Raw genomic sequence first — 22298 nt, forward strand, 5'->3', positions numbered from 1 at the left:
TTTAACAAACACGACTTTCGGCTATTTGCGGCACTTCACCCTACGTTTACGCCTCACCCCCGTTCGAACCACAATTGCCTGCGGCAAAACGAGACAACGTGAAAGTAACTGGCCGTGCGTCAACACCGCCCAGAAACGCCGAGGGACAATTCCCGGCTCCAAATACGGCAGTTGGTCGTCGGTAACTGTTCCTGTGTGGGTTTGCGGCATGCAGCGCAATCCGCTCGTCGTAAACTCCAAGCCGAATGACGTCGTTATGACGTGCGTCCGCATTTTTTGCGTGGACGTACCCCCTTTTAGAGACCCTGTTAAAGACAGCCGCATGTACAGTAGGTTTGGGAGTGCATTCACTAAATAGAGCCTTCTTCGCACACGCTGTTTGAATAAGGTAAGTTTGCTCCCTGTGGATTCTTGCCTAATTCAGTAGAATCCTGCCCTTTTTTCCAAGGGAAAACTGTTTTTTGGGGGGCAGTACAGCTAAATATTAAAATAGTTTAACATTTATCTTACTACTTACATACACTACCACACAAAACAGCACACGCTATTTGGTAGCTCCGACCAGCACTCGATCGTTTTATGGCTGATCGATTCTTCGAAAAAAAAACTTATTCAGCCTTTACCATTTGTTTCGTATGTAACATGTGTTAATGCCACAAAGCCGTACATTATGTCAACATGCGATTAAATTTAACAATTGGATGTTATTATATAGAGTAGACAGAATTTTAGCAGAGCAGAACAACAAATGTTAGAAATTGTGTTAATCCAAAATGAATATTAATAACGTTAAAAGTTAAGATACAAAATTTTATACTAATTTTAATAATTTTTGTTCACACGTTAGTAATTGCAACAATATCACCGGATTTTCTTTCAAAACTGTTGTTTATAGAGATTTAATTTTTTTTTTTTTTTTGCAGATGCGATTCCCGATATATGTGATTAGCATGCTAAATATGCCGGTCGACCAATTTGCGGGCTTTTAAAACAGCGGTCCTCAGGCAGTTCATTTAACAGTTCGGCAATCACGATCTTCAAACTAGTTTCTTAAAAACTGTGAAAAAATTAACAAATAAAAACTGTTAAATCAGAATTTAACAAACTGAGGCCTGCGGCATATTTCCTACAGATGAAATGTTGTCGGATGCCATTCAACACTAACTGTTCATGGAAATTCAAGTCCTTTCTGATGAGTTCTCATGAAATGATAAAATAGTAGTTTAATCTAAAATACGTGTCAATTGGTTTGACGAATAAAAAACGTCAAAAAATTGTACGAAACCGTCCATTGAAATTGGAACTCACTTGTTGCTCTCTGTTGCTTCTTGCCGGATAAAATATAGACAAACCATTTTCGCGAGGAGCGCTGTTGCATTAACATATGTCACATTCTTTTTGCTTTTATGTACGGCGGTAACAAGACACATTGTTTATCAACTTTAATAAACTGTATATCACTTGTTAGATATAAGGAGAAATAGTTTGTTTGAACTGGAAAGAATAAAGTAATTCATGTTCGATAAAATTAATAGCAATTCGTGTTCAGGCAAAAACGGGCATTACGCTGTTGACAGTAACCCACTGCAAAGGATCATTAAATATGTTTTTGCCCAATCACGTTACCATAAAAAGCAAGCTAGTATATACATAATCACATATAAAATGAAGCATTGCAAACAACCACTACTCAGACGCGATACATTTCAAACTTAGTTACGATGCTGATCAATTTGATATCAACCATGGTGCGCAATTTCGTTCTCACATTCTATCTATCTCTTAAACTTAAATTACAATTTCAATGGTCTTAATAAAACTTCTGGTCCCTATATTTTATTAAACGAATGGTACTGAACTTAGTATACATGATCAAAACAAGAACGTAATGTACAAGACATTTTAAAAAATTGATATCCAGTCGTTTGAATAACACAGCCCAAGTCACTTAAGCATATCAAGTAAAGTGTCTTGTTCTGGAATCTAGAAACTTTGAGTGGTTTTTCACTTAACCGCAACTTCGTCGTAGCGAATCAAACCTCTTCGGATTCTTCCTGATTCCTGAACTCAGGTGAGAGTTTCAGCAGCTTGGGTCCAGTAAGACCAATGGCAGCTGCTCCAGTGGGTGCCGTTATAATGATCGAAAGAACGGCGATCGTTAGAACCTAGAGAAAGAGAATGGACCTGTTACCCGGCGTGAATCTATTTTTTTTTGTTTGTTTGTTTGGGGGGACATGACAATTTTTCAGAAATTACGTTACAAAGTTACGTCATAAAGCTAGTCAAAACATGAAATCACAAAGTAAACGTGTCGTCATAAAAAATAACCGAAATACGGCATAGTTTGCTTATTTTGTATAAAATTTGGGTTCGAGGTGTTGCGTTAAGTACAAAATCTTTTATTACTCGGACAAAGCGCAAAAATGCCCCTACATCGTATAAGTTGCCCATAATTTTTATTTTCGAGGATGCGATTGGACGCACGGCGCTTTGAGCTAAAAGGATTTTGCTAAAGTGGGCCATTTTATCAAAAGGCATATAAAACACTGAACACATCTTCAAGGTAGTTAAAATGGAAAAAAACTACAGTTTGAGGGTCCATGGCCATGTCTGCCCCCTTGAATTCGCCCCCGCCTGTTACCAACCTTTTTTGCACTCAAGTGTAGCCAAATAGCCTTTAGATCAGGGGTTATTAAACTGGGGTCCATGGACCCCTTGGGGGTCCGTGAACTAGTTTTAGGGGGTCCATAAAACCCAATTGAAATATTAGTGTATATTTAAGAAGTAATATATTTATCAAAAAAATAAAATAAAAACGGCTTTGTACTTATGCATACGGCTCCATTTCACTTTCACATTCACATTTTTCGACCGAAATCAGCAGATTTATACAGTTTTTTTTTTGTGACGTAAATTTATGACGTAAGTTTTAAAATTTTGCCTACCGGGGTCTACGCGAGACAAAAAAAATTTAGGGGTCCGCGGTAAAAAAAGTTTAAGAACCCCTGCTTTAGATCGAATAACACTGAAAGCAGACTCTTTCGCATTAATTTCTTGTCTGTAAATATACGTAGATAAATACAAAGATTAATATCATTACCTTTGTTGCTAATTCGACAACTTCCTCACTCGATTTGTGTTCTTTGGCGAAGTCCAGTGCTGTTGCTCCAATCGCCGCCTATATGTGAAAAAAATGATGGTTTAATTGTTATAAATATCCAAATATACAACATAAAAGGGCGTGAAGAAAACGCTTGTATTTAAGAAATGGCTTTTTTTATTAGGTGTTGCCACTACACTGTGTTCGGTGGCACTTTGATTTCGGGTGTGCAGTGCCAAATTTTAACTTCTGGTGTTTAATCATGTTTTTGCAAACCTTAGTTCGTAATTAGCCTGTCACAATTCAACTGTTTCCGATATCTTAAATGCCAAATGTACAAAATGCAAGTGTGCACACAAAGTGCTTAAAAAAAGTGTACAAAATGCAAGTGTGCACACAAAGTGCTTAAAAAAAGTGTACAAAATGCAAGTGTGCACACAAAGTGCTAAAAAAATTAAAGGTGTGCACCTTACACAGAACTCAGACTGGCACCGGTTCCCAAACGTTTTGCTCTCGCGACCCCATTTTAATTTTACAGAAACTTACAAGACCTCCCGATGAGAATTTGGTATGTTAGACATAAATATAGTCAATAACAATCATATTTATGGTTAAAGCATTCCCACTCTTGACCGATTTTCCAAGATTTGCCATGAATGTAAGTAAATGCACGACTTTTAGGCGTCATTCACGATTTTTAGTTTCCAATAGAGAAAAAATATCTTGTACTTATGTATATTAGATTCACGTAAAATAAATGAAACTCATTTCGCGGTGGTTATCCAGAACCACTGTTGTTTTTTTTTTTTTTTATAAAAGCAACATGCTTTTTTTGAAGTCTATGCTCAGCAAATACTTAAAAACAAGCGTAATGATGACGCCATAAATACGATGTTGCTTTAGAGGCGCAAATACCATAAACACATTTTGATAGTTGTGCGTTTTTAGGCTCTATTGCTAAGTTTTATGCTTATATATTTTCCGCTTATGTTTCGTTAAGGCTTCAACTGACTATACAACGTAGCCAATATTACCTGCACTGTTGCTTTGGGAAGCCAGGCCACCGTCATAAAGACCTTTTCCTTCATATTGAAGGAAGACGTCCAATACACGGACAGAAATGCGGCAAGGCTGCGAAACGCCAGTCCAATGAGAATTAGAGCTGCTCCCATGCCTAGAAGAAATGAATGTGCCATGATACATCTTTAAAACCGTATTTACAGAACTTGGTCGGACTAATTAGGACAGTGGTTCTCAAACTGGGGTCCGCGAGACAATTTTGTGGGACCGCGAAGCACCTAACAAAAAATCTACAACCCGACGCTCCTGAAGAAGAAAACCTCTTGTGCCAAAAAAAAATCAGAAAACTTACTTTTCCAAAGCAAGCTGATTAGTTGTTCATTCACGTTATTGTACACTTCGAGTTGAATTGTCCATTGTGACATCATAGTATTACATTGTGCTAATGAGAGTTACGTTTTTATCGCTTGCTGCGCTGTCTATGTGGGCTGTACGGTCACGGTTTTAAAACTGTTCGTGATTGCTTCACACAAAAAATTGATAGCCGAGCTCATAGCATAGAAGCAAGTACACCCATCTGTAGTGATGATTGATACCATAAAAACAAATGTTATTTTGTGTATATTTTTAAGGGACCGTGAGTAATCTAAAAAGTTGCTGAGGGACCGTTGCACAATTTTTCTAAAAAAGTTTGAGAACCACTGAATTAGGACGACACAGTCAAGTCGCACGTTTTTTTCTTTAGCAGTTTTGCGGCTGCATTTCATGTATGTTTTATTATGGGTAACATACCCATTTCCTTTCAGTGTCTGAAATGTCATTCATTTATGATTGACGAGTTGCATGGTGAATTGTTTCGTGTTAAAATAAAGGTCAACGCCAAAGTGTTAAATTTACAATAAAGATGTTCGATACCTATTTCGGTCGGATTATGATGTCCGATATGGTGGACAAAAGTTACATTCGCCCGAACCGATGTTAAATTGACATCATAACTCATGTAAATTAAGCAAAATTAAAACCTGCATAACAACAGTTTCTTCCAGCCCCGGGTTGTTATGCTGCATGCGTTACAGCATTAGAAATATTTCTTAATTTCGAACCTAAATACAATTTTCTGAAACAATCACCAATGGCTAAAATAGACTAATTAATTGCAGATCTGCGTCTACAAGTTAACAGCCAACAGATTGCAACCCCTAATGAATTATGCGGTTGTAAATTTCTTGACATTTATTAGAGAAACCCTACAAACGACTTCTGGTTTAACTGACGCTAAGCCTTAAGGTTGGTATACACTATAGACGCGTCCGGAGTTAACGTTAAACGTTTTTTTTTTAAACAACGCTTTCGGTTGCGAAAAGATGAAATAATTCAACTTTGACGCTTTCGGTTAGAAGCGAGGAAATTCGCCGTTAAAGCTGACAACAAGTTACGTGTGAACTGGACGACGCTAGCGTTTTGCGCCAGACTCCAACGCTGGAAGCAAAACGCGTCTGTTGTGAACCAACCTTTATCTTGCTGCCTATTTAATCACTACATAACCATAGTGTGATTGATAAAAGCGCTTACCGACTGTTGAAGGCTTGAGCGAATCGACTGTGACCGAAGCTCCGATTAAACCAAACAGGAGAGGTTGGAAAATGACCCAAAGACCCGCAAAGGTTTTGGCCACCTCTTTCTTTTCGTCTCCCCACCTTTAAACAAAAGTATATGTGCGGTTGGTCAGAATTGAAATGAGATTTTAAGTTTACTTTAAAATAGTAGAATCGGTCGATATAACTTTTTTCGACCGATACCATGATGTTAATACACACGTAACAATCAATAACCGATTTTTTTGTGATTTCTATACAAAAAATCATTTTTTAGTAGCATACAGTACCTTAAAATACAGTAGGCCTAACTTTGGATAATAAAAACTCTTATAATTATACAACTCCTGTTATAATTATACAATTTCATAATTATACAACTCCTAATTTACATACATAGCAAACAACCAAACACTTAAACAAAAAACTTATATCATTGTAATTTACCTTATATCTAAATTTCAACACAATATATTTAATCAGAAACGTGGTCACTTATTTTTACTAGTCGACGTCCAGAGTGACTGGCTATGAGCTGTACGACACATCGAACAAAAAATGGGCGCTGGTCTGGAACCCAACACAACGAACATCATTTGGGTTAGGGTGCGGGTTAGCGTTTGGGTTTGAGTAGGTTAGGCAATATTATGGAATAATAATACTTGGCCCACCCTCACAGGAACACTTACCGACACCCTAACCCAAACATTGTGCGTTGCTTCAATAATTCTTTCAACACTGTCGTAGGATACCAGCGGCAAAAATGTCCTATGTTGTTGAATTCTGAGCTTTCAGGCCAGTCCAAAAACAAAATAACTTACCTTATGGCAGCAACAAATGGCATCACAAGGCTGGCCAAAGCGCTCGCGCCTGCAAAGTGAACCAACTTGCTAGCAAACGCACTGAACAGTGCAAGGCCAAGGAGAAGTGCAGACCTGTAGCCGTTCCTGCCTTTCTACAGAAGACATATTACACTTACAATTTAACGTGTAAAAATAACCCGATTTTGGCCAAATGTGTAATTTTGTCGTGTCATGAGTCCGGCTGTGACTCTACAGACCGTATTTCGCCAATTTGCGTAACTAAATACGGTTGATATTTAGCAATCCACACGATACATGGTTGGAATATATCCACCTTATGCTACTCCGCCTTTAAAATTTCCAGTTAACGGCATATCAGTTTCAAAACATCGCATGCGCACGTCGGACTCGGAACTCGGGTAGTTTTACGTAGTCTTACTCGAGTCCGAGTCCGAAATCCGACTCTAGCGAAACAAACCAAACCCATCAATGCCCAAGTCCGACTCTAACTCCGCAACCCTAGTAGAAACACCAAAAAAGGGTAAAAACCCGAATTTAATATGCCGAACAAATTGACTAACTATAATTACGATAATAATATTTAACCCACTTTCGAAGATGTCGATTAGACTTGCAGGATTAAATGATCTACAATCCGAACTAAGCTTACGTTTAATTAGATCTAAACGAAACCAGAGGAAAACCGAAACATGTTGTTCGATAGCATAAAGTAATTTCTATAGTAACTGTTTGCAGATAGCGGTATTGACTTAAAATAATTTAGTGTTCATATTTGCAAATCCTGACATAATTAGTAATATCCAAAGGTTAGTATTGGAAATATTTGGTTTAGATACTCATATAAGATATAGTAAAACGTTTTTTTAAACTAGACCTAAGGTTAACTTGAAATGTCACTTAATTTAAACAAGAAATATTCTAATCAAAAACTTAAAATGTTGTTTAAGTCAAAACAAGAAATATTCCAATCAAAGGACGAGTTTTTGATTTGTCATACCATGTTTTTTGATGGAAAGTACCACAAAAAAATCCCAAGAAATACCCCGACGCCGATGCCAAGAATCAACTCCAGTGGGCCGTGAAGAACCTTTTCCACAATATTTCCTGCATAAAAGAATAAAGATCACAAAAACACAACCCATGCTATTTTAAACTTTACCTGGTGAAAACTTTTTTTTTAATTTTGTCTTTATATATGGATACAGGTGAAGTGGATTCGAGTAGGCCTAAACAGCATAAATCTGCCCCATTTTTTCAGTTGCGAAGAGTAACACAATAACAAAGAGATTTCTATCCTGCAATTATATCTCTACATTGTCCTGATGATCAGGTTTTCAAAATATCAGTAATATGACTTTCGCTATGCGTTAAGTTATTCTCGTTGATATTGGGCGAGTCGAGTATACCAGTGCTTCCCAACCTTTTTCAGTTCGCGACCCACCATTAATGCAAGTTTTATTGTGCGACCCACAATGAGATATGACCAAACGAATGAAAAACAAATTAATGAGACAAATAACAATGTATACACGTGCAATACGCACTGAAATAGTTAATGCGACACAACACATTTTATTGTTACTCATTTGTTGTATTGTTGCATCATTGTTACGTAAAGATAACGCAATAATTTCCCGATATAATAGAAAACGGTAAAAATGCTTCGCAACCCACCTCAAATAGCTTCGCGACCCACTGGTTGGGAAGCCCTGGCTCTTTGAGTATACCATAATGCCGAAATAAATCTACTACTGGAATCAGTTTGTCTAATTAGGATTAGGCACAAGCAAAGCAAGGCTATAAAAATCCAGCCCGCAGTGAGGTTCGAAGTCACGACCTCGGCCATATATACTCCTGTTACTTACCTTCGGAAAAAATCATTCCGAGCACAACGTTAAAGCCCGTAATTCCGATGACGTCATTCAGGGCTGCGCCTGCTATCAGAAAGGTGGGAATTCCCCCCTCTACCCCGTACCCGTTGTCTTGCAGGTAGAGAAGGGAGGGAACCACAACCGCAGGTGAAACGGCGCATAACACGAACCTGAAACATAAAATAGTTGTTTGGCGTCGTCATTTGTTGCTAAAAAGTCGATCATCGATGATTTTAAATACGGATGTCCGATGATTATTATGTGAATGGAGGCGATACCCTATGCCAGGGATTCCAACCTTCTTTGCTGCTCGTACCCCCTTGTCAGGTCAGAGCGTTCTTCGTACCCAAAAAAAAATTCTGATGGAAATTTTGAGATATACAATGCTTTTATAGCTCATTTAAACGTTAAACCAGTGATCGGCAAACTTTTTTTTTCGCAGGCCCAAGTACTCTTTTTAGAGCTATTGAAGGCCCGCTTAGTAAAACCACTATTAAAAAGTGGCGTATTCCGGATATTTTATTTTAAGGTGAAATATGCCACAGCGCCTTGGTGCCCAAAACAGACATACCTATACGAATGTTATTATCGGTACTTTTCTGATATAATAGAATGGTATCGGTGCCGCTTTGATTGCAAATTTATTTAGGTATTATATCTATGCTTTGTAATCTAACTGAGCGCGTTTTTGAAATTGAAAACATATTGAAAAAAGTGAATATGACCAGTTGACCACATATGTGGCTATAAGCTTAACACTGAAAAGGCAGTTTTTAAAGAGCAACCCGAAAAACATTACATTTTCACGTTTTCATATTATCAACTTTACAAATTTTACCACTACCGGTACGTTGAACAGTAGACTCGTGGGTATATGTGAGTCACATTGGGCATTTTTTAATTTTAAGGCCGAATATGACTGAATATTAATATTCATAAATATAAATGTTAATTTGTTTTAACATAAGTTTGGTTGCTCGCTAAGTAAGGTTGCTTTGAGTAATTTGTAAAAATTTCTGATAGTTATCTTGTTCATTTCCGAAAATATTACACGATGAAATTTCGAGCGTGCTTCCCTTTGGTGTCATTTGGTATACGACCGGATCGACAGTATAGTTTTGCCTAATATATCGACTATCGGAACAAAATAGGAAGTGTTGTACATGTTGTACATTTTTATGTATGTATACTCTTTTCTGTTTAGCAGCTTTAAACCTGTCCTTATGTAGTGTTTTTTTAATTATATAAAGTTAAAATTCGTAATGCCATTCATCGATGCCCAAGCGACCAAGCGTAGGCCTTGAAAGTGTTGTAAAGAGGTTGTTGCAATACAAATTAAGGGCTTTGTCACAGAAGAATCGCGGCTCTATGTAGCCACATACAGGTGGTGTCTTTGTATAATGTAACTCACCCGATGACAAATCCCCATTCCCACGGAAAGTTGATCATAACGTTCGAAAAGCAGGCCACGGCGCAGCATTCCACCACGGTTGTCGAGCAGGCGAAGCCAATCAGAATCCACTTTAGCTTGAACAGCGCCTGTATATAATGTGGCTTGTGGTCGAAAAACAATTACAAGCAAACTACACATCTGACATTTTTCTTCTCGCATTTTTTTCATATGCATTTGGCGGCGTTTCTCCAAAATATTGCAAGACAAAGGAAATGTTACATGATTTCAGAGCACCATTAATAGTTTTTAGCTATTGAGGTTGCGACACAATTGCAGTGTTTTAAGTTGTATAAAATGTGTTTTTGTCTTACCTGGCATTGTTTTCTCGCGTTTTTTTCACTTGCATTTGGCCGCGTTCTCCAAGCATTGCAAGACAAAGGGAATCTTATATAATTTTCAAGCAACTTTAATAGTTTGCAGCTTTTCGGTTTGCCATAAAACTGTAGTGTTTTAAGTTTTACTAAATGTATTTCATTGCTCACCAGTTTATTAAAACGTCCAACCAGTCAAATGTTTTAGCCTTAGTTTCACAAAAATTCTAAAACCCTGATTAGGTTTTGGCCCCTTGTACTACCGAACTTGTACATCCACGCCAATAAGTGCCATATAAATACATTTGCAAGGATTTTTATTTTGTTAAACTCATGTTTCGTAATTTACCTTCCCGTCCAATCCTATTCCAGCTCTGATTAGTATCACCGTGAGGGCGATGAGCCGAAGAGACGACGACCATTTTTGGTTTATGTCCTTTGCAACATCGATGTGAGGAACATTTCGTAGAAGAAATCCCATAACCAACATTCCTAACGAAAAAATAGGCAAAAAGCCATGTGTCAGAAGTCTATTTAGCGTAACTGTATAATGCCAAAACTTCCGTGATACGTTTTTTCACAGAAATCGGTGAATATTTTATCTATCCTTGGAAAAAATAAGCACTTATGTTTAATCGCGCCTAAGGCGCCGAAAATTTGACCTAACGAATTCCTTTATTTTTCAAATTTGCGTTTTTACGATTATAACAGACAACATTAAGGGCTTTTAGTAACATATTCAAAAAACTGAAACCTGGCAGTTGTTCTTTTTTTGCGTTAATATTTGTTATTGTAATTTTTTTGCCTAAGTTATTTTTCGAAACAGCAGCCATGATTTAAACACAAAATCCAACCATACATTGACAATAATACTTTATGGGATTTTTGAGCATGGATAATTAGCCTAAATCTACCTTTTACATTTTGGTATAAACTTTGAAAATAATCACTGTATATATACTCTTGGTAGTTAGTTAAAAAACTAATATTATTTAACTTCCGGCGACTGAACGTAGCATATAGGTTTCGAAAGTTTTAAATATTGACAAAAGTTGACCAGGCTAATGCTTGATCAAAATACATTTTTTGGCTCGAAATCAGCATATTTCTGAAGACTATTTATATTTTGACGTCAATTTATGACGTTATATTTGAAAATTTCTTGCCCACCGTGGTCCACACGAAGTCAAAAAAAAATTTAGGGGTCGGCGGTAAAAAAAGTTTAAGAACCCTTGTTTTAAAGCGACCCCACCGGCAATTTCTTGCACCTACCCAACAAAGGTGGAAGCGGGGGAATTCCCGGAATCGAAAGCTTGCCAGTGACGTAACCAGCTGCCATGCAGGAGAGCAGCAGTACAATGACCCCGAACAAATTACCCCCTGGAAGAGTCTCCGAGGGGGCAATACTCCAGGGAACACCCCAGACCAGAAACCCAAGTAGACCTAAACAGCAAAATAGATTTAAACGTTTCTAGTTTAGATCAGTGTTCTTCAACTTTTTTGGTTTGGTAAACAAGTTGTTGTGACGAACATATGCACCATGTTTACTTAAAACGTTAAACTGAGGTTAAAAACGATATCAAAAACCTTCGACGGCGTGTCACCGAAAGTTAGTTCACAGCGATTACAGCACCAATGTCTTATAGAAATCGGTAATTACTGGCAAATACGATGCAGCATTAATGGATTATTAAAAGTTTGTGATGCACCCTTGACCTTGTATACCTTTTCGTACTAGTGCACAGCATGCATATTTTGGTGCACCCTAGGATGCACCTTGAACACCGGTTGAAGAGCACAGGTTTAGATATCAAATTATATTTATAGCAGTATTTTGGGTACTTATAATTGACGTTAATGTGATCATTAAAAAAAAAAACATTGTTTAAAATCATAAAGTTATATAAATCGCAAAACTTTAAGGTTTGCAACGTGTCTCAGAAATAAAGAAGACCATATCGTGCACTTCACAATATTAATTAAATAAAAGATTACTTAGATTTAGTAAAAGCTAATGTTCCAAAATTTGACAATTCTTTTCATACCGATACCCCAAAATCTAGACAAAGTGTATAGCAGTCCGTTCCGTTGATAAATGACATCAATATTATACTCAAATATATAAAATAAAAACTTGTACATAGTACTAACGCATGCACAAATTAGTTTTGTACGAATCGGCAATAGCAAATTATCGAACGAGAAGTATCGGACCCTACATATTACCACCACTTAGTAACGGAACTCGATTTATATGTAAAATCATTCGACATCTCTATTTAGAGCGTGGTAAGGTAAGCAACTATGACTTTTTTCCTGTCATGTTTGCATCTTACCAACGCTTACAAACTTCGCCAATTTGCCTTGTGGGGGACACAATAGAGACTTTAGGCACTTTTGCACGCACGGGTCTTCTTCTGTGGTTACGCTGTAACTGCTTGCCATGCAGCAGCTGCAAAAACCCGACAGTCGTGCACATCTTGATTCTAAAAATGTACGTAACATCGGGAAATTCAAAAGTTTTGAACAGATTGACACAACCAAATGTCAGCATGTCCAAAAGAGCCAATTGAGTTAATTTTATAATGTTTTGTGCTACATATAAGTCAAAAAATCAACCCTTTAAGATTAAGCCTACATTTAAAAATGTAATTTTTCATAAAACACTTCATTTTAAAGTTCATTATTATAATGTTGAACTGAGATACAATTAATGCAGCAGTGTGTATACTATTACCTCTTGCCATCTTTCTTTTCAGTTTGACTGATTCGAATGATTTTTTGCTTTTTTCTGCATCTAAATCGTGTGATCTTTCCTAATAAAAGTACAATTAAGTTGCATTAAATATGCTATATGACTTCAAAGAAATTTCTAAGACGTCTATTGTCGTTTAAACAAATATAAAACCGATTATACGCCTCCACTTAACAATAAACAACAGTCTAGTGTAAGTTATATCAACCTTACTTCACGTTTTCGAGTCTGTATGGCCAAGAGTGACTTTACGATAAGCATAGGACAGGTGTGTAAATCGTCTGACTTTTAAATTGCTACAATTAAACGGTCGTAAAACTTACAGTGGATTTTTTTTTCAAAAAGCTTGTATTGATTGCTGTATAATTTGTACACAAAAAGAGTTTAATCATTGAAGCTGTCCGTGTGTTGTCATTATGACTTTATTGAATTTTTTCAAATCATGTCTAAAAGTTTAGTCAAACAATAATTATAATTAATGCAGTAATTAATTAGGGCAATATGACAAATCCATTCACTTTATAAATGTCAAAAAAGCTTACATTTTGTGTCGAAATAATGTGTCTCAGGAGTAAAACTCTACTAAGCGGAAAATTTTTCATCAATAAGAATATGATTTAAGAATATAGTTACACTGCGGTGATTTCACAAAAAAATGTTTTATTATTGTATATGGACGACAATTTTTAGAATATTTTTTCCCTATTTAACATGGCTCAAACAAAATTTTTATTTTTCCTTAACATTCTCTGGGAAAGCCATTAACCGCACACTCAGAACATAAACGGGACAACCTACGGATTGGATTTCCTGTTGTTCGTCTGAGCTGAGCCTCTTTGTGTCTGGAGAATTTAGCGCTTTTCTTTGTTCTTGATAGACATCACTTTCATCGGATAAACAAGGAGTTCTAAGCTGCTGATCAGGATCGCTAACCGACTCCATTATCTTTTAATTGAGTGTGAACCCTACGTGAAGAGTGGAGCTGAATTATGGCAAGTCGTTTTTACCTTTTGCGCTATACACAAGCACCAAAATGCTCAAACAATAAATTTCGGGAAATAAATGGGAAAAGTTTAACTATAGCAACGACATTACCAAAAGTTAATATCGGTTTAAGTATAGGTCTGCAGCGACATAAGCTTTTAGATATTGGAAAAAGTACCATTGTAGACTGACTTATGGTTATTTACCTGTTGTGATTTCACAGCAAACTCAACTCGATGTACCCTGCATTAAGTCTATAAAATGTTGTAGGCCTATTACGAATTGTGTCAAATATTTCTCAAATAGTATATATATATCTTGCACCTTTACGAGCTGAACATGCAGATCGACTTTTAAAAGGAATAATATCTATAACACAAAGTTATAAGACGATGCCCGAGTAACCTGACCAACGGTTGAAACACGAAAATATAATAGTGTTACAAATAGTATTACATCAACACTTTATTCTCATGTACGTCTTTCTGGACAGCTTGTCAGAAACTGTTGGGTTTTGCCACTGACGTATATAGATTTGGCGTGCTGTCCTAAAATATACTCCGAATATTATGACAATTGTTTTTTAAGTGATATTATCAACCGACAGAGATATTTACATAACCGGGCGGTAAAATCCTTAAGAAGAACTTCTTCGCACAACCTACAACCCTCGAGTTGTTTTTCGTTTCTGTTGCTTTTCTATACGCACACAGCTTAATTTCTAGACTCGATTCAAAGGAAAACTGCCTCGCCTATGAAATCCTAATGATTGGCTTCAATGATAGTTATAGACTGAAACCGTTTACCGCCTATTCGTCTTTTTTACCTCTTTAGTTTTAATGGCCTGACTAAAAATGCCAATAACATGTATAGCGCCGTCTAGCGGATTGATTTTAAAGCAACCTTTGTTCTGCTGATGAACGAATAGGAGCCAAAACGTTTACTATGGGAATGTTTAGGATCCACCTTTCGTTTTTAAGACAAGAAATATTCCACTAACGTCGTTAGATTATATGACGCGTTACCTTAGTGTTTAAAGGTCGTTTAAAGGTATAGGTTAACGTGGAAAAAGATTTGCCATTCTTCCAAAAGGCAAAACGATAAGTTTGCATTCAACAAGACCCAAGCCTGGGTTTAGCGACAAAAAGTAATCAACCGTGGAATTGCTGACTTTTATTCAGCGAAATAGGCAGTGTTTTGCATCAGTTTAGCTAAACCACGTTAAAAGGGCAAATTATTTTGTCAAGCTGCTTAACGTGTGGAGGGCAGTCGACCCCTGTTTCTAAAGGGTATTTCTTTATGACCTCCGTTATGATTTATTTTTTACGTCACGTTATGACGTAACTTTGCGAAGTCAGTCCGTATTTTTTCTGTGGGCATGACCAAAAAAAATCCTGGATAACGCAAAAGGCGACTATTCCAGAAATAAATGCAAAGAAATAATCTTTGTTCATTTGTTGCAACCGAGATTCGATTATAGGTTGTCACAGTCACAGCGGAAAAGAGAACTGCTTGCCTTTATCATTACGACCAGTCAAGAAATTTACGCAAAATAATTAAAAGATTTGCTGAAACCAGGATTCGACCTGGGTTGTCACGGCCACAACGTGATGTATAATGCAAACAAAATGATCTTAGTTCATTTGTCGCAACCGAGGTTCGAATATAAGTTGTCTCAGTCACAGTAAGAAAGAAAACTGCTTGCCTTCATCATCATCATCACTACCAGTCAAGAAATATACGCAAAATAATTAAAAGAGTTGCTGTAACCAGGATTCGAACCTGGGTTGTCACGGCCACAACGTGAAGTACTAACCACTATACGATTACAGCGTATGTAGCAGAGGATGGTTTCGATCCATCGACCTCTGGGTTATGGGCCCAGCACGCTTCCGCTGCGCCACTCTGCTGAGTCTTGTTGGGGGTGAAATATCTTATAGAACACGATGGCGATTTGGGCGCAGCTTTTGCTTTCCACGTGATGTCTTGCCATGTGGCTTCATTCTTGCGTCACTTTTCTTTTTGTAAATAAAGTTTACGGCGGTTATTTCAGAGGATTGCGTAGCGCTAAAATTACGTTTCGAAGTGCGTTGCCGAAGTACTGAAAGTTGTATTACCGAATACAAGGCTATGTCGGCAAGTACTAATTAAGTTACAGCTAGATGATGTTTTTTTTAACTGAAAGACATGTTACATAGTATTTATTGTAGTAAACTAAATGTAATGCTGTTAAACTTTCTTTTCGGGAAACTTCGCGATATTTTCTGAAGAACAATAATTAGGGTCTTCTTTCACATAGTCATAAACTAACCTAGACAACATTTTAACAAATTAAAGATTTATTTCTTAATTTCAGGAGTTCGCAGTATCCCGAAAGGGAACTTTCAAACTTCAAGCTCTACTTAAAATCGAGAAAGAAGTTCAAGAGAAATGGAGCCATGACAAAATATTTGAAGAAGATGCGCCTTGTCCGAATTCTCCAGAATGGAAGTAAATAAAAAAAAATTGTTTTAACATATTTCACAAACTGACAGCCTAAATTGCCAACACTATTTGGGTTGGGCTGAGAGTTAAAAATTGGATTGGGGTGCATGGGTCAAGTATTACTATAATATTTATTCTTTCATACTTATGAAAGCAATTTCAACTTCGACAATTGCTTCGTTAGTGTTAAAATAAGTGTGTTAGGATTCTAGACCAGGGCCACAAAATTTTACGATGTAACCATACATTATAGCAATAATGTCTAAGATAACATTTTATTACTAATGTTACTGTTGAGCAATACATTCTGTGTTTAGGCAAGAGAAGTACATGGTTACCTTTCCCTATCCCTACATGAATGGGCGTTTGCATCTGGGACATACTTACTCACTCTCAAGATGCGAGTTTGCAGTTGGGTATGAAAGAATGATGGGAAAAAGATGTCTTTATCCGTTTGCCTTTCATTGCACCGGAATGCCAATAAAGGTAAGTGAACTTTTGCAAGAAATCCCAATAGTGCAAAAATCCTTAGACAGTTTTAAAGTTTGTTTATGGGGCACCACAAAAGATAATCCTTATTTTACATGTTTTAAGTTGTATATTTGTAAATAAAAAAGTCAAAAATCTTTCTTGTTCTGGTAGTTCTGGCTGCTGGTCTAGAATCGTACCACACGCACATTATTTGGGTTAGGGCGCAGGTTAGCGTTATGGTTTAGAGTGGGTCAATCAGAGTTGTAAACAAGTCAATTTGAAATGACTTAAGTCCCAGTCAAGTCTTTCACAAAATAACTTAAGTCTAAGTCAAGTCTTTTTGAATAAATAACAAGTCATGTCCCAGTCAAAGTCATTGGTTGTCCAAGTCAAGTCATAGTTAGAGCAAGTCAACTTCAAGTCAAGCCCTTAAATCAAAAATAAAACTTTAAACTACGAAAACTGGCAAACTCCTCCGATTATGGGCAATAACTCAAGCAAAAAATACAACATATAGCAAGCAAATTGTTTTATGTGCAAAGATTAGGATAAATAACGCAATTTTGTAAATAATTGCTTAATGAAAACAATTTATTTCAACCCAAGTCATTATTCCAAATGAGTTAAGTCAAGTCAATTCATTTGCCCAAAAGGCTTAAGTCAAGTCAAGTCATTTGAAAACAGTGACTTCAGTGCACACTTAAGTCAAGTCATTGACTTAAGTCATTACAACACTGGGTCAAGTATTATTATTGAATAATGAATATAATATTACTTGACCCACCCAAACGCTAACTCACATATTGATTTAATAATTGTGGTAGGATTCTAGACCAGCGTGAAGTTGTGTTTTGAAAACAGTTGAAAAAAAAGTTAACTTGCTGCTTTTCTGTTTATTTAGGCTTGTGCTGACAAACTAAAGAGAGAAATGGCTGACTTTGGGTTTCCGCCAAATTTTCCCGAAGCGATAGAGGAGGAAAAGAAATCTGAAACAGGGCCAGGTATTAATTTATTAGTCATAGTGTCTTCCAAATTTCCTTGCTCCTCTCCGACTGCATTCCATAATTTGTTTTGCGCCATTTTTTGTTTAATTTGTTTTTATGCAATTTTTTGGCCGAAATCTGACGATAGCCTACTGGAATTTTTTATGTCAAAAAATCTATTTTTATTGTAACATAATATTTTACCCCAAATGACGTCACTGAAGTGGTTTTGGACAAAACTTCACCTAAAAAAACTTTAAGACACTAAAATGCAATTGGGCTCTTGTTACATGGCATAATACTTGCCCCAAAACTACTGCAGGTTTATTTAACATATACAAACATTAAACAGGCAAACTAAACATTCTTTTAAAAAAAAATTGGAATTTTTTCTTAAGCCAAACTTTATCAAGTTATTATTTGCCATTCATAAATAGTTTTAGTCAAAGTTGCAATCGGGAATTCTGTGTGCAGCCATCATCGACAAGTCAAAAAGCAAAAAAAGTAAAGTTGCTGCCAAAAGCGGAGGCGCAAAGTACCAATGGCAGATCATGCAGTCTCTAGGTCTCCGTGACGAAGAGATCAAAAAGTTTGCCGACGCAGAATATTGGCTGGAGTACTTTCCACCACATTGCAAGAGCGACCTGCAAAAAATGGGTGTTAAGGTAGAACTATTTTATGGGTGTTAAGGTAAAACAAATTCTATTTTTAAACAGTTTACAATGCCTAATTTTGTAAAAAAAAAAAGTTACAAAATAGGTTTGCCTTATTTTATGTTTGTACATTTTCTGATTAATTTTTAAAATATTAAAGATTTTAACTAGACATTTTCAAATTTATTGTTTGAGCAAACTATCTGCAAGTTTTTATATTTTCAATCAATATATCTGAATATTAGGGCAGCAGTAAACACAATTGTAAAAAACTAGGAAATAGATTTCATATTTTGTTAAGACATATTTTTAAGGTTGATTGGCGAAGATCTTTCTATTCAACCGATGCCAATCCCTACTACGACTCATATGTCAGATGGCAATTTAATCATCTAAAAGAAAGGGGAAAAGTGAAGTTTGGAAAACGATACACTATTTTCTCACCAAAGGTTTTCAAACAAAATTTATCGATATTTCAATAATACTTATGCAACACATTTATACATAAAAGTGTGTTAATGTGCAATAATGTTCCGTAACTGGTGTCGGCCTTGTCAGTTACAGTTTTTTTCCAAAAAAACAAAAAAACCGAAAACATGTAGAGTAATGTAAATAAAAACAGAAACATGTAGAGTAATGTTTGCAACTCATTGTTATTTTTCAGGACAATCAGCCTTGCATGGACCATGATCGTCAATCTGGTGAAGGGGTTGGTGGACAAGAATATACCCTTATTAAAATGAGGATGCTTGAGCCGTATCCAGAAAAACTCGCGTAAGCTTTTTACAATTGCTCTAAATATTTACTGACTCTCAAATTTTTTTATCTGAAATCTAAAATATTTCCAATATAAAACTGCTGCAGCTTTCTTTCCGGGGAAAAGATATTTCTGGTTGCTGCCACTTTACGTCCGGAGACGATGTTTGGGCAAACCAACTGCTGGGTTCGTCCAGATATGCGATACATTGCTTCGAAGGTTTGGGTTGTACTGTTTCTTTCTTTCCTTTGTCCAACTTGATTTACTATATCAGTGTTTTTCAACCTGGGTGCTGTGTTGCCCTTGTGTGCAATTTCTAATGCTCAAGGGTGCCAATAGGTATTCAAGAAAAAGCTTCTTGATACAACTATTTGTTTACGATTAGAGACACACCATAATATCAAATTTCATTTTAATACATGTTTTAAGTTGATTGCATTGTTCCTGTTCTATTTATAGTGACATTTCAGTAAGCCATAAAAGGTTAAGAATCACTGTATTATATCATTGATCTTTGCGGAGTTGCTCTTTCTAGTTTTACTTTGTTCGTGCAGTTCCACATAAAGCCCTTAGTTTTAGGTTTACAAATGGACACATAAAAATAACTCTTAAACCAATGCTTTCTCGTTTTTATCTACACTCCGTGTGACTCCGGTAAAACTTTATCATCCAACCAAGGGCGTCATTGAAAGTGCAAAAATTCTTGTTATTTTGCAATGTGCAGGGTAATTTAAAGTTTTTTGGGGGGGCCACACTGTATGTCAAGTTTTTGTGTGTAAACTTATATTGTCTATATCCTACTACAAACTTGACTAACCTAATCAAGCTTTTTTAAATTTCTCTACAAAAAATATAAAAATCATCAAAAATTGTTTTTTTTTCTTGCTAAATCCAAAAGTTTAATAGTTGGCTGCAGTTCTTTCTCAAATTAGTTTTGTCTAGATTGAATAAACACTATAAGATGCCGCTGAAATTAAGTTTGTTGTTTTTTTTACACTTTAAATAAAAGATGATTTTTTAAGACTGGACGGCCATTGCACATTTGTTGATTGTCGCTTATTTTCAGATGAAAAATGGCGAAATCTACATCAGCACTTACAGAGCAGCCAGAAATATGGCTTACCAGGAAATGACCCCCACCCAAGGTCAAGTTGATGTCGTGGCTGAACTTGTGGGTCAGGATATTATGGGGAGGCCCCTTAATGCCCCCAACACAACATACAAGGTAAACAATATGCCAAACCATATACATACAGCAAAAGGTTATATAGAGCCAAAGAGAAGTAAACCTTTTTGATTTAAAGCCGCCCTCCAACAACATTTTTCTTTTTATTACTCTAAGCGGGATATTTAAGATGTAGGTCATTCTGGAGTTTTGATAAATAACATACTGTTTAAATGATTTGCAAAGCCAAAAAGGTAGAGTAGATCGACATTATCTTGATTCAAGATAAGGTGTCAACCTTCAATTCGGGGCTACATAACGACTCAAGTAGCCGCAATCTAAAAAACGCCCGAGGCCATCAAAAAAAACTAACAGGCCTAAAGCCGTGCTCGGACATTCACTGAAGATGATACAAGCTCGTATCTAAACATCTTACACAATATGATGTCAAATACTCCACCTTTTTGGCCTTGCAATTCACTATCGAGCTACACTACAGATCTGTGCATAGTGTACCCAAATATGTTTGTATTATAGGCAAAACCGTTTAAAAGGATTAACATTGAATATCATACGCAAACCAACTTCATATATTCCCTGACATTTTAGGTAATTTACACCCTTCCAATGCTGACCATTAAAGAGGACAAAGGCACAGGCGTGGTGACGAGCGTCCCATCTGACGCCCCTGACGATTACGCCGCTCTGTGTGATCTTAAGAAGAAGCCTCTGCTACGAAGCAAGTACGGAATCACCGACGAAATGGTTCTCCCTTACGAACCGGTAGGCAAGCGAAAAAGTTGGGCGAAAAGACAAGCGTTTAAAAATCGGTTTCTATATGTTAAACCTGGTGCAGCGTAACCCTGAGATTTAAATTGTGATATAAAAAAGCTCGCTTTTCATGTGTTGAATTGTCACAGCACCGATCGCGAATTAAGTTTTTTTAATTTTGGTGTAAAACATGCGACCTGCGAATTCGGTGATATCTTCATTTCACTTTATAAATAAAATTGGCAGCAATCGTGAAAGTATTTTCATATTTCAAACGTTACCCATAGCGTAATTGCCCGGCATAACCCACACTTGCGAGCTGACCGACTAGGAGATTGCAAAGCTGACTCTTTTACAGCAAGACGTTTGTCGGTTCCAACACTTCGAGGCCTTCCAGGTGGCTTTCGCTTTAGTGCTGAACCCGTAGCTCTGAAATTTTTGACCCAGAACATTACAAATTTTTGATTGGGACCAGGATCTTTTTCTTAGTTTTTTTTTCTCTTTTTCTTAGGTTTCGTGTCAAAGATTCCCCATTTCTAATGAAATCTTCCACAATAAATTCAAGGTGTTCGCCAGTCCAGGCCATTTTTCATACAGAATTTAAAAAATTTTGCACAAATCATTATTTACTTTCAAAAACTAAAACCTGCAAACAAAAAATGGTAAGTCCTTTGCTGCAAAATTCAACCTCATGTCAGACTGCTATAGCTTTGGTACAGTAACAATTTGAAATGTGGTAGGTTTTTCTGCCGCACCCTGTATGATGTTGTATCAAATCGCAGGTGCCGATTATAGAGATTCCCGGCTTTGGCTCACTCGCGGCTGTAACGGCTTGCGAGAAACTAAAGATCCAAAGTCAAAACGACCGCGATAAGTTGGCGGAGGCAAAGGACATGGTTTACCTGAAGGGATTCTACGAAGGAGTAATGCTCGTAAGTTCGACGCCTATCTTACACTCAATTTTTTTTCTGCTTATTTGTCCGCAAAATTAACATTTTTCTGTTGTACCTTTTGACAGCCTATTACTTGGTGGACGCATCGTGCTAAAATTCTGTACAATTTAAAAATAATCACAGCCCCTTGATGGAACACTTCACGATT

General features: G+C 36.7%; 2 protein-coding genes and 1 non-coding gene across 3 annotated transcripts in view; 1 reads left to right on the forward strand and 2 right to left on the reverse strand.

Annotated features, from left to right (window-relative positions):
* Positions 1-2033: 2033 nt before the first annotated feature.
* On the reverse strand, positions 2034-14696 carry LOC146136783 (sodium/hydrogen exchanger 9B2-like). Its single transcript, XM_083396252.1, has 13 exons — positions 13728-14696; positions 12912-12990; positions 12511-12660; positions 11447-11617; positions 10524-10666; positions 9822-9949; positions 8405-8580; positions 7537-7643; positions 6537-6670; positions 5693-5817; positions 4135-4274; positions 3101-3178; positions 2034-2165 (listed from the first exon to the last, which is right to left on the reverse strand). The coding sequence occupies exons 1-13, from the start codon at positions 13869-13871 to the stop codon at positions 2034-2036; spliced, it is 1707 nt and encodes a 568-aa protein (XP_083252378.1). The 5' UTR covers positions 13872-14696.
* A 978-nt stretch (positions 14697-15674) lies between these two features.
* On the reverse strand, positions 15675-15746 carry Trnah-gug (transfer RNA histidin (anticodon GUG)). Its single transcript has one exon. It is a non-coding gene; the product is annotated as a tRNA-His (tRNA).
* Positions 15747-15928: 182 nt separating this feature from the next.
* Positions 15929-22298, forward strand: part of LOC146136785 (leucine--tRNA ligase, cytoplasmic-like) — a 33364-nt gene continuing 26994 nt past the window's right edge. The window contains exons 1-11 of the mRNA XM_083395979.1: positions 15929-16049; positions 16270-16403; positions 16715-16883; positions 17770-17869; positions 18326-18516; positions 18819-18953; positions 19169-19278; positions 19369-19480; positions 20328-20486; positions 21036-21209; positions 21980-22129. Of these exons, the coding sequence (XP_083252105.1) occupies positions 16044-16049; positions 16270-16403; positions 16715-16883; positions 17770-17869; positions 18326-18516; positions 18819-18953; positions 19169-19278; positions 19369-19480; positions 20328-20486; positions 21036-21209; positions 21980-22129 (1440 nt within the window). The 5' untranslated portion in view covers positions 15929-16043. The remainder of the gene's footprint in view (positions 16050-16269; positions 16404-16714; positions 16884-17769; positions 17870-18325; positions 18517-18818; positions 18954-19168; positions 19279-19368; positions 19481-20327; positions 20487-21035; positions 21210-21979; positions 22130-22298) is intronic.

The sequence above is a fragment of the Ascidiella aspersa genome, chromosome 8, assembly GCF_963924565.1.
Source record: "Ascidiella aspersa chromosome 8, kaAscAspe10.2, whole genome shotgun sequence".
In the NCBI taxonomy this organism is placed as follows: Eukaryota; Metazoa; Chordata; class Ascidiacea; order Phlebobranchia; family Ascidiidae; genus Ascidiella; species Ascidiella aspersa.

Coding starts and splice junctions, on each gene's coding strand:
- LOC146136783 (XM_083396252.1), bottom strand. CDS start 13,871: ATGGAGTCGGTTAGCGATCCTGATCAGCAGCTTAGAACTCCTTGTTTA. Junction 11,618..12,510: donor GGCGAAGTTTGTAAGCGTTG/GTAAGATGCAAA, acceptor TTTGCTGTTTAG/GTCTACTTGGGTTTCTGGTC. Junction 5,818..6,536: donor CCATTTGTTGCTGCCATAAG/GTAAGTTATTTT, acceptor TTTTGTTTAAAG/GTGGGGAGACGAAAAGAAAG.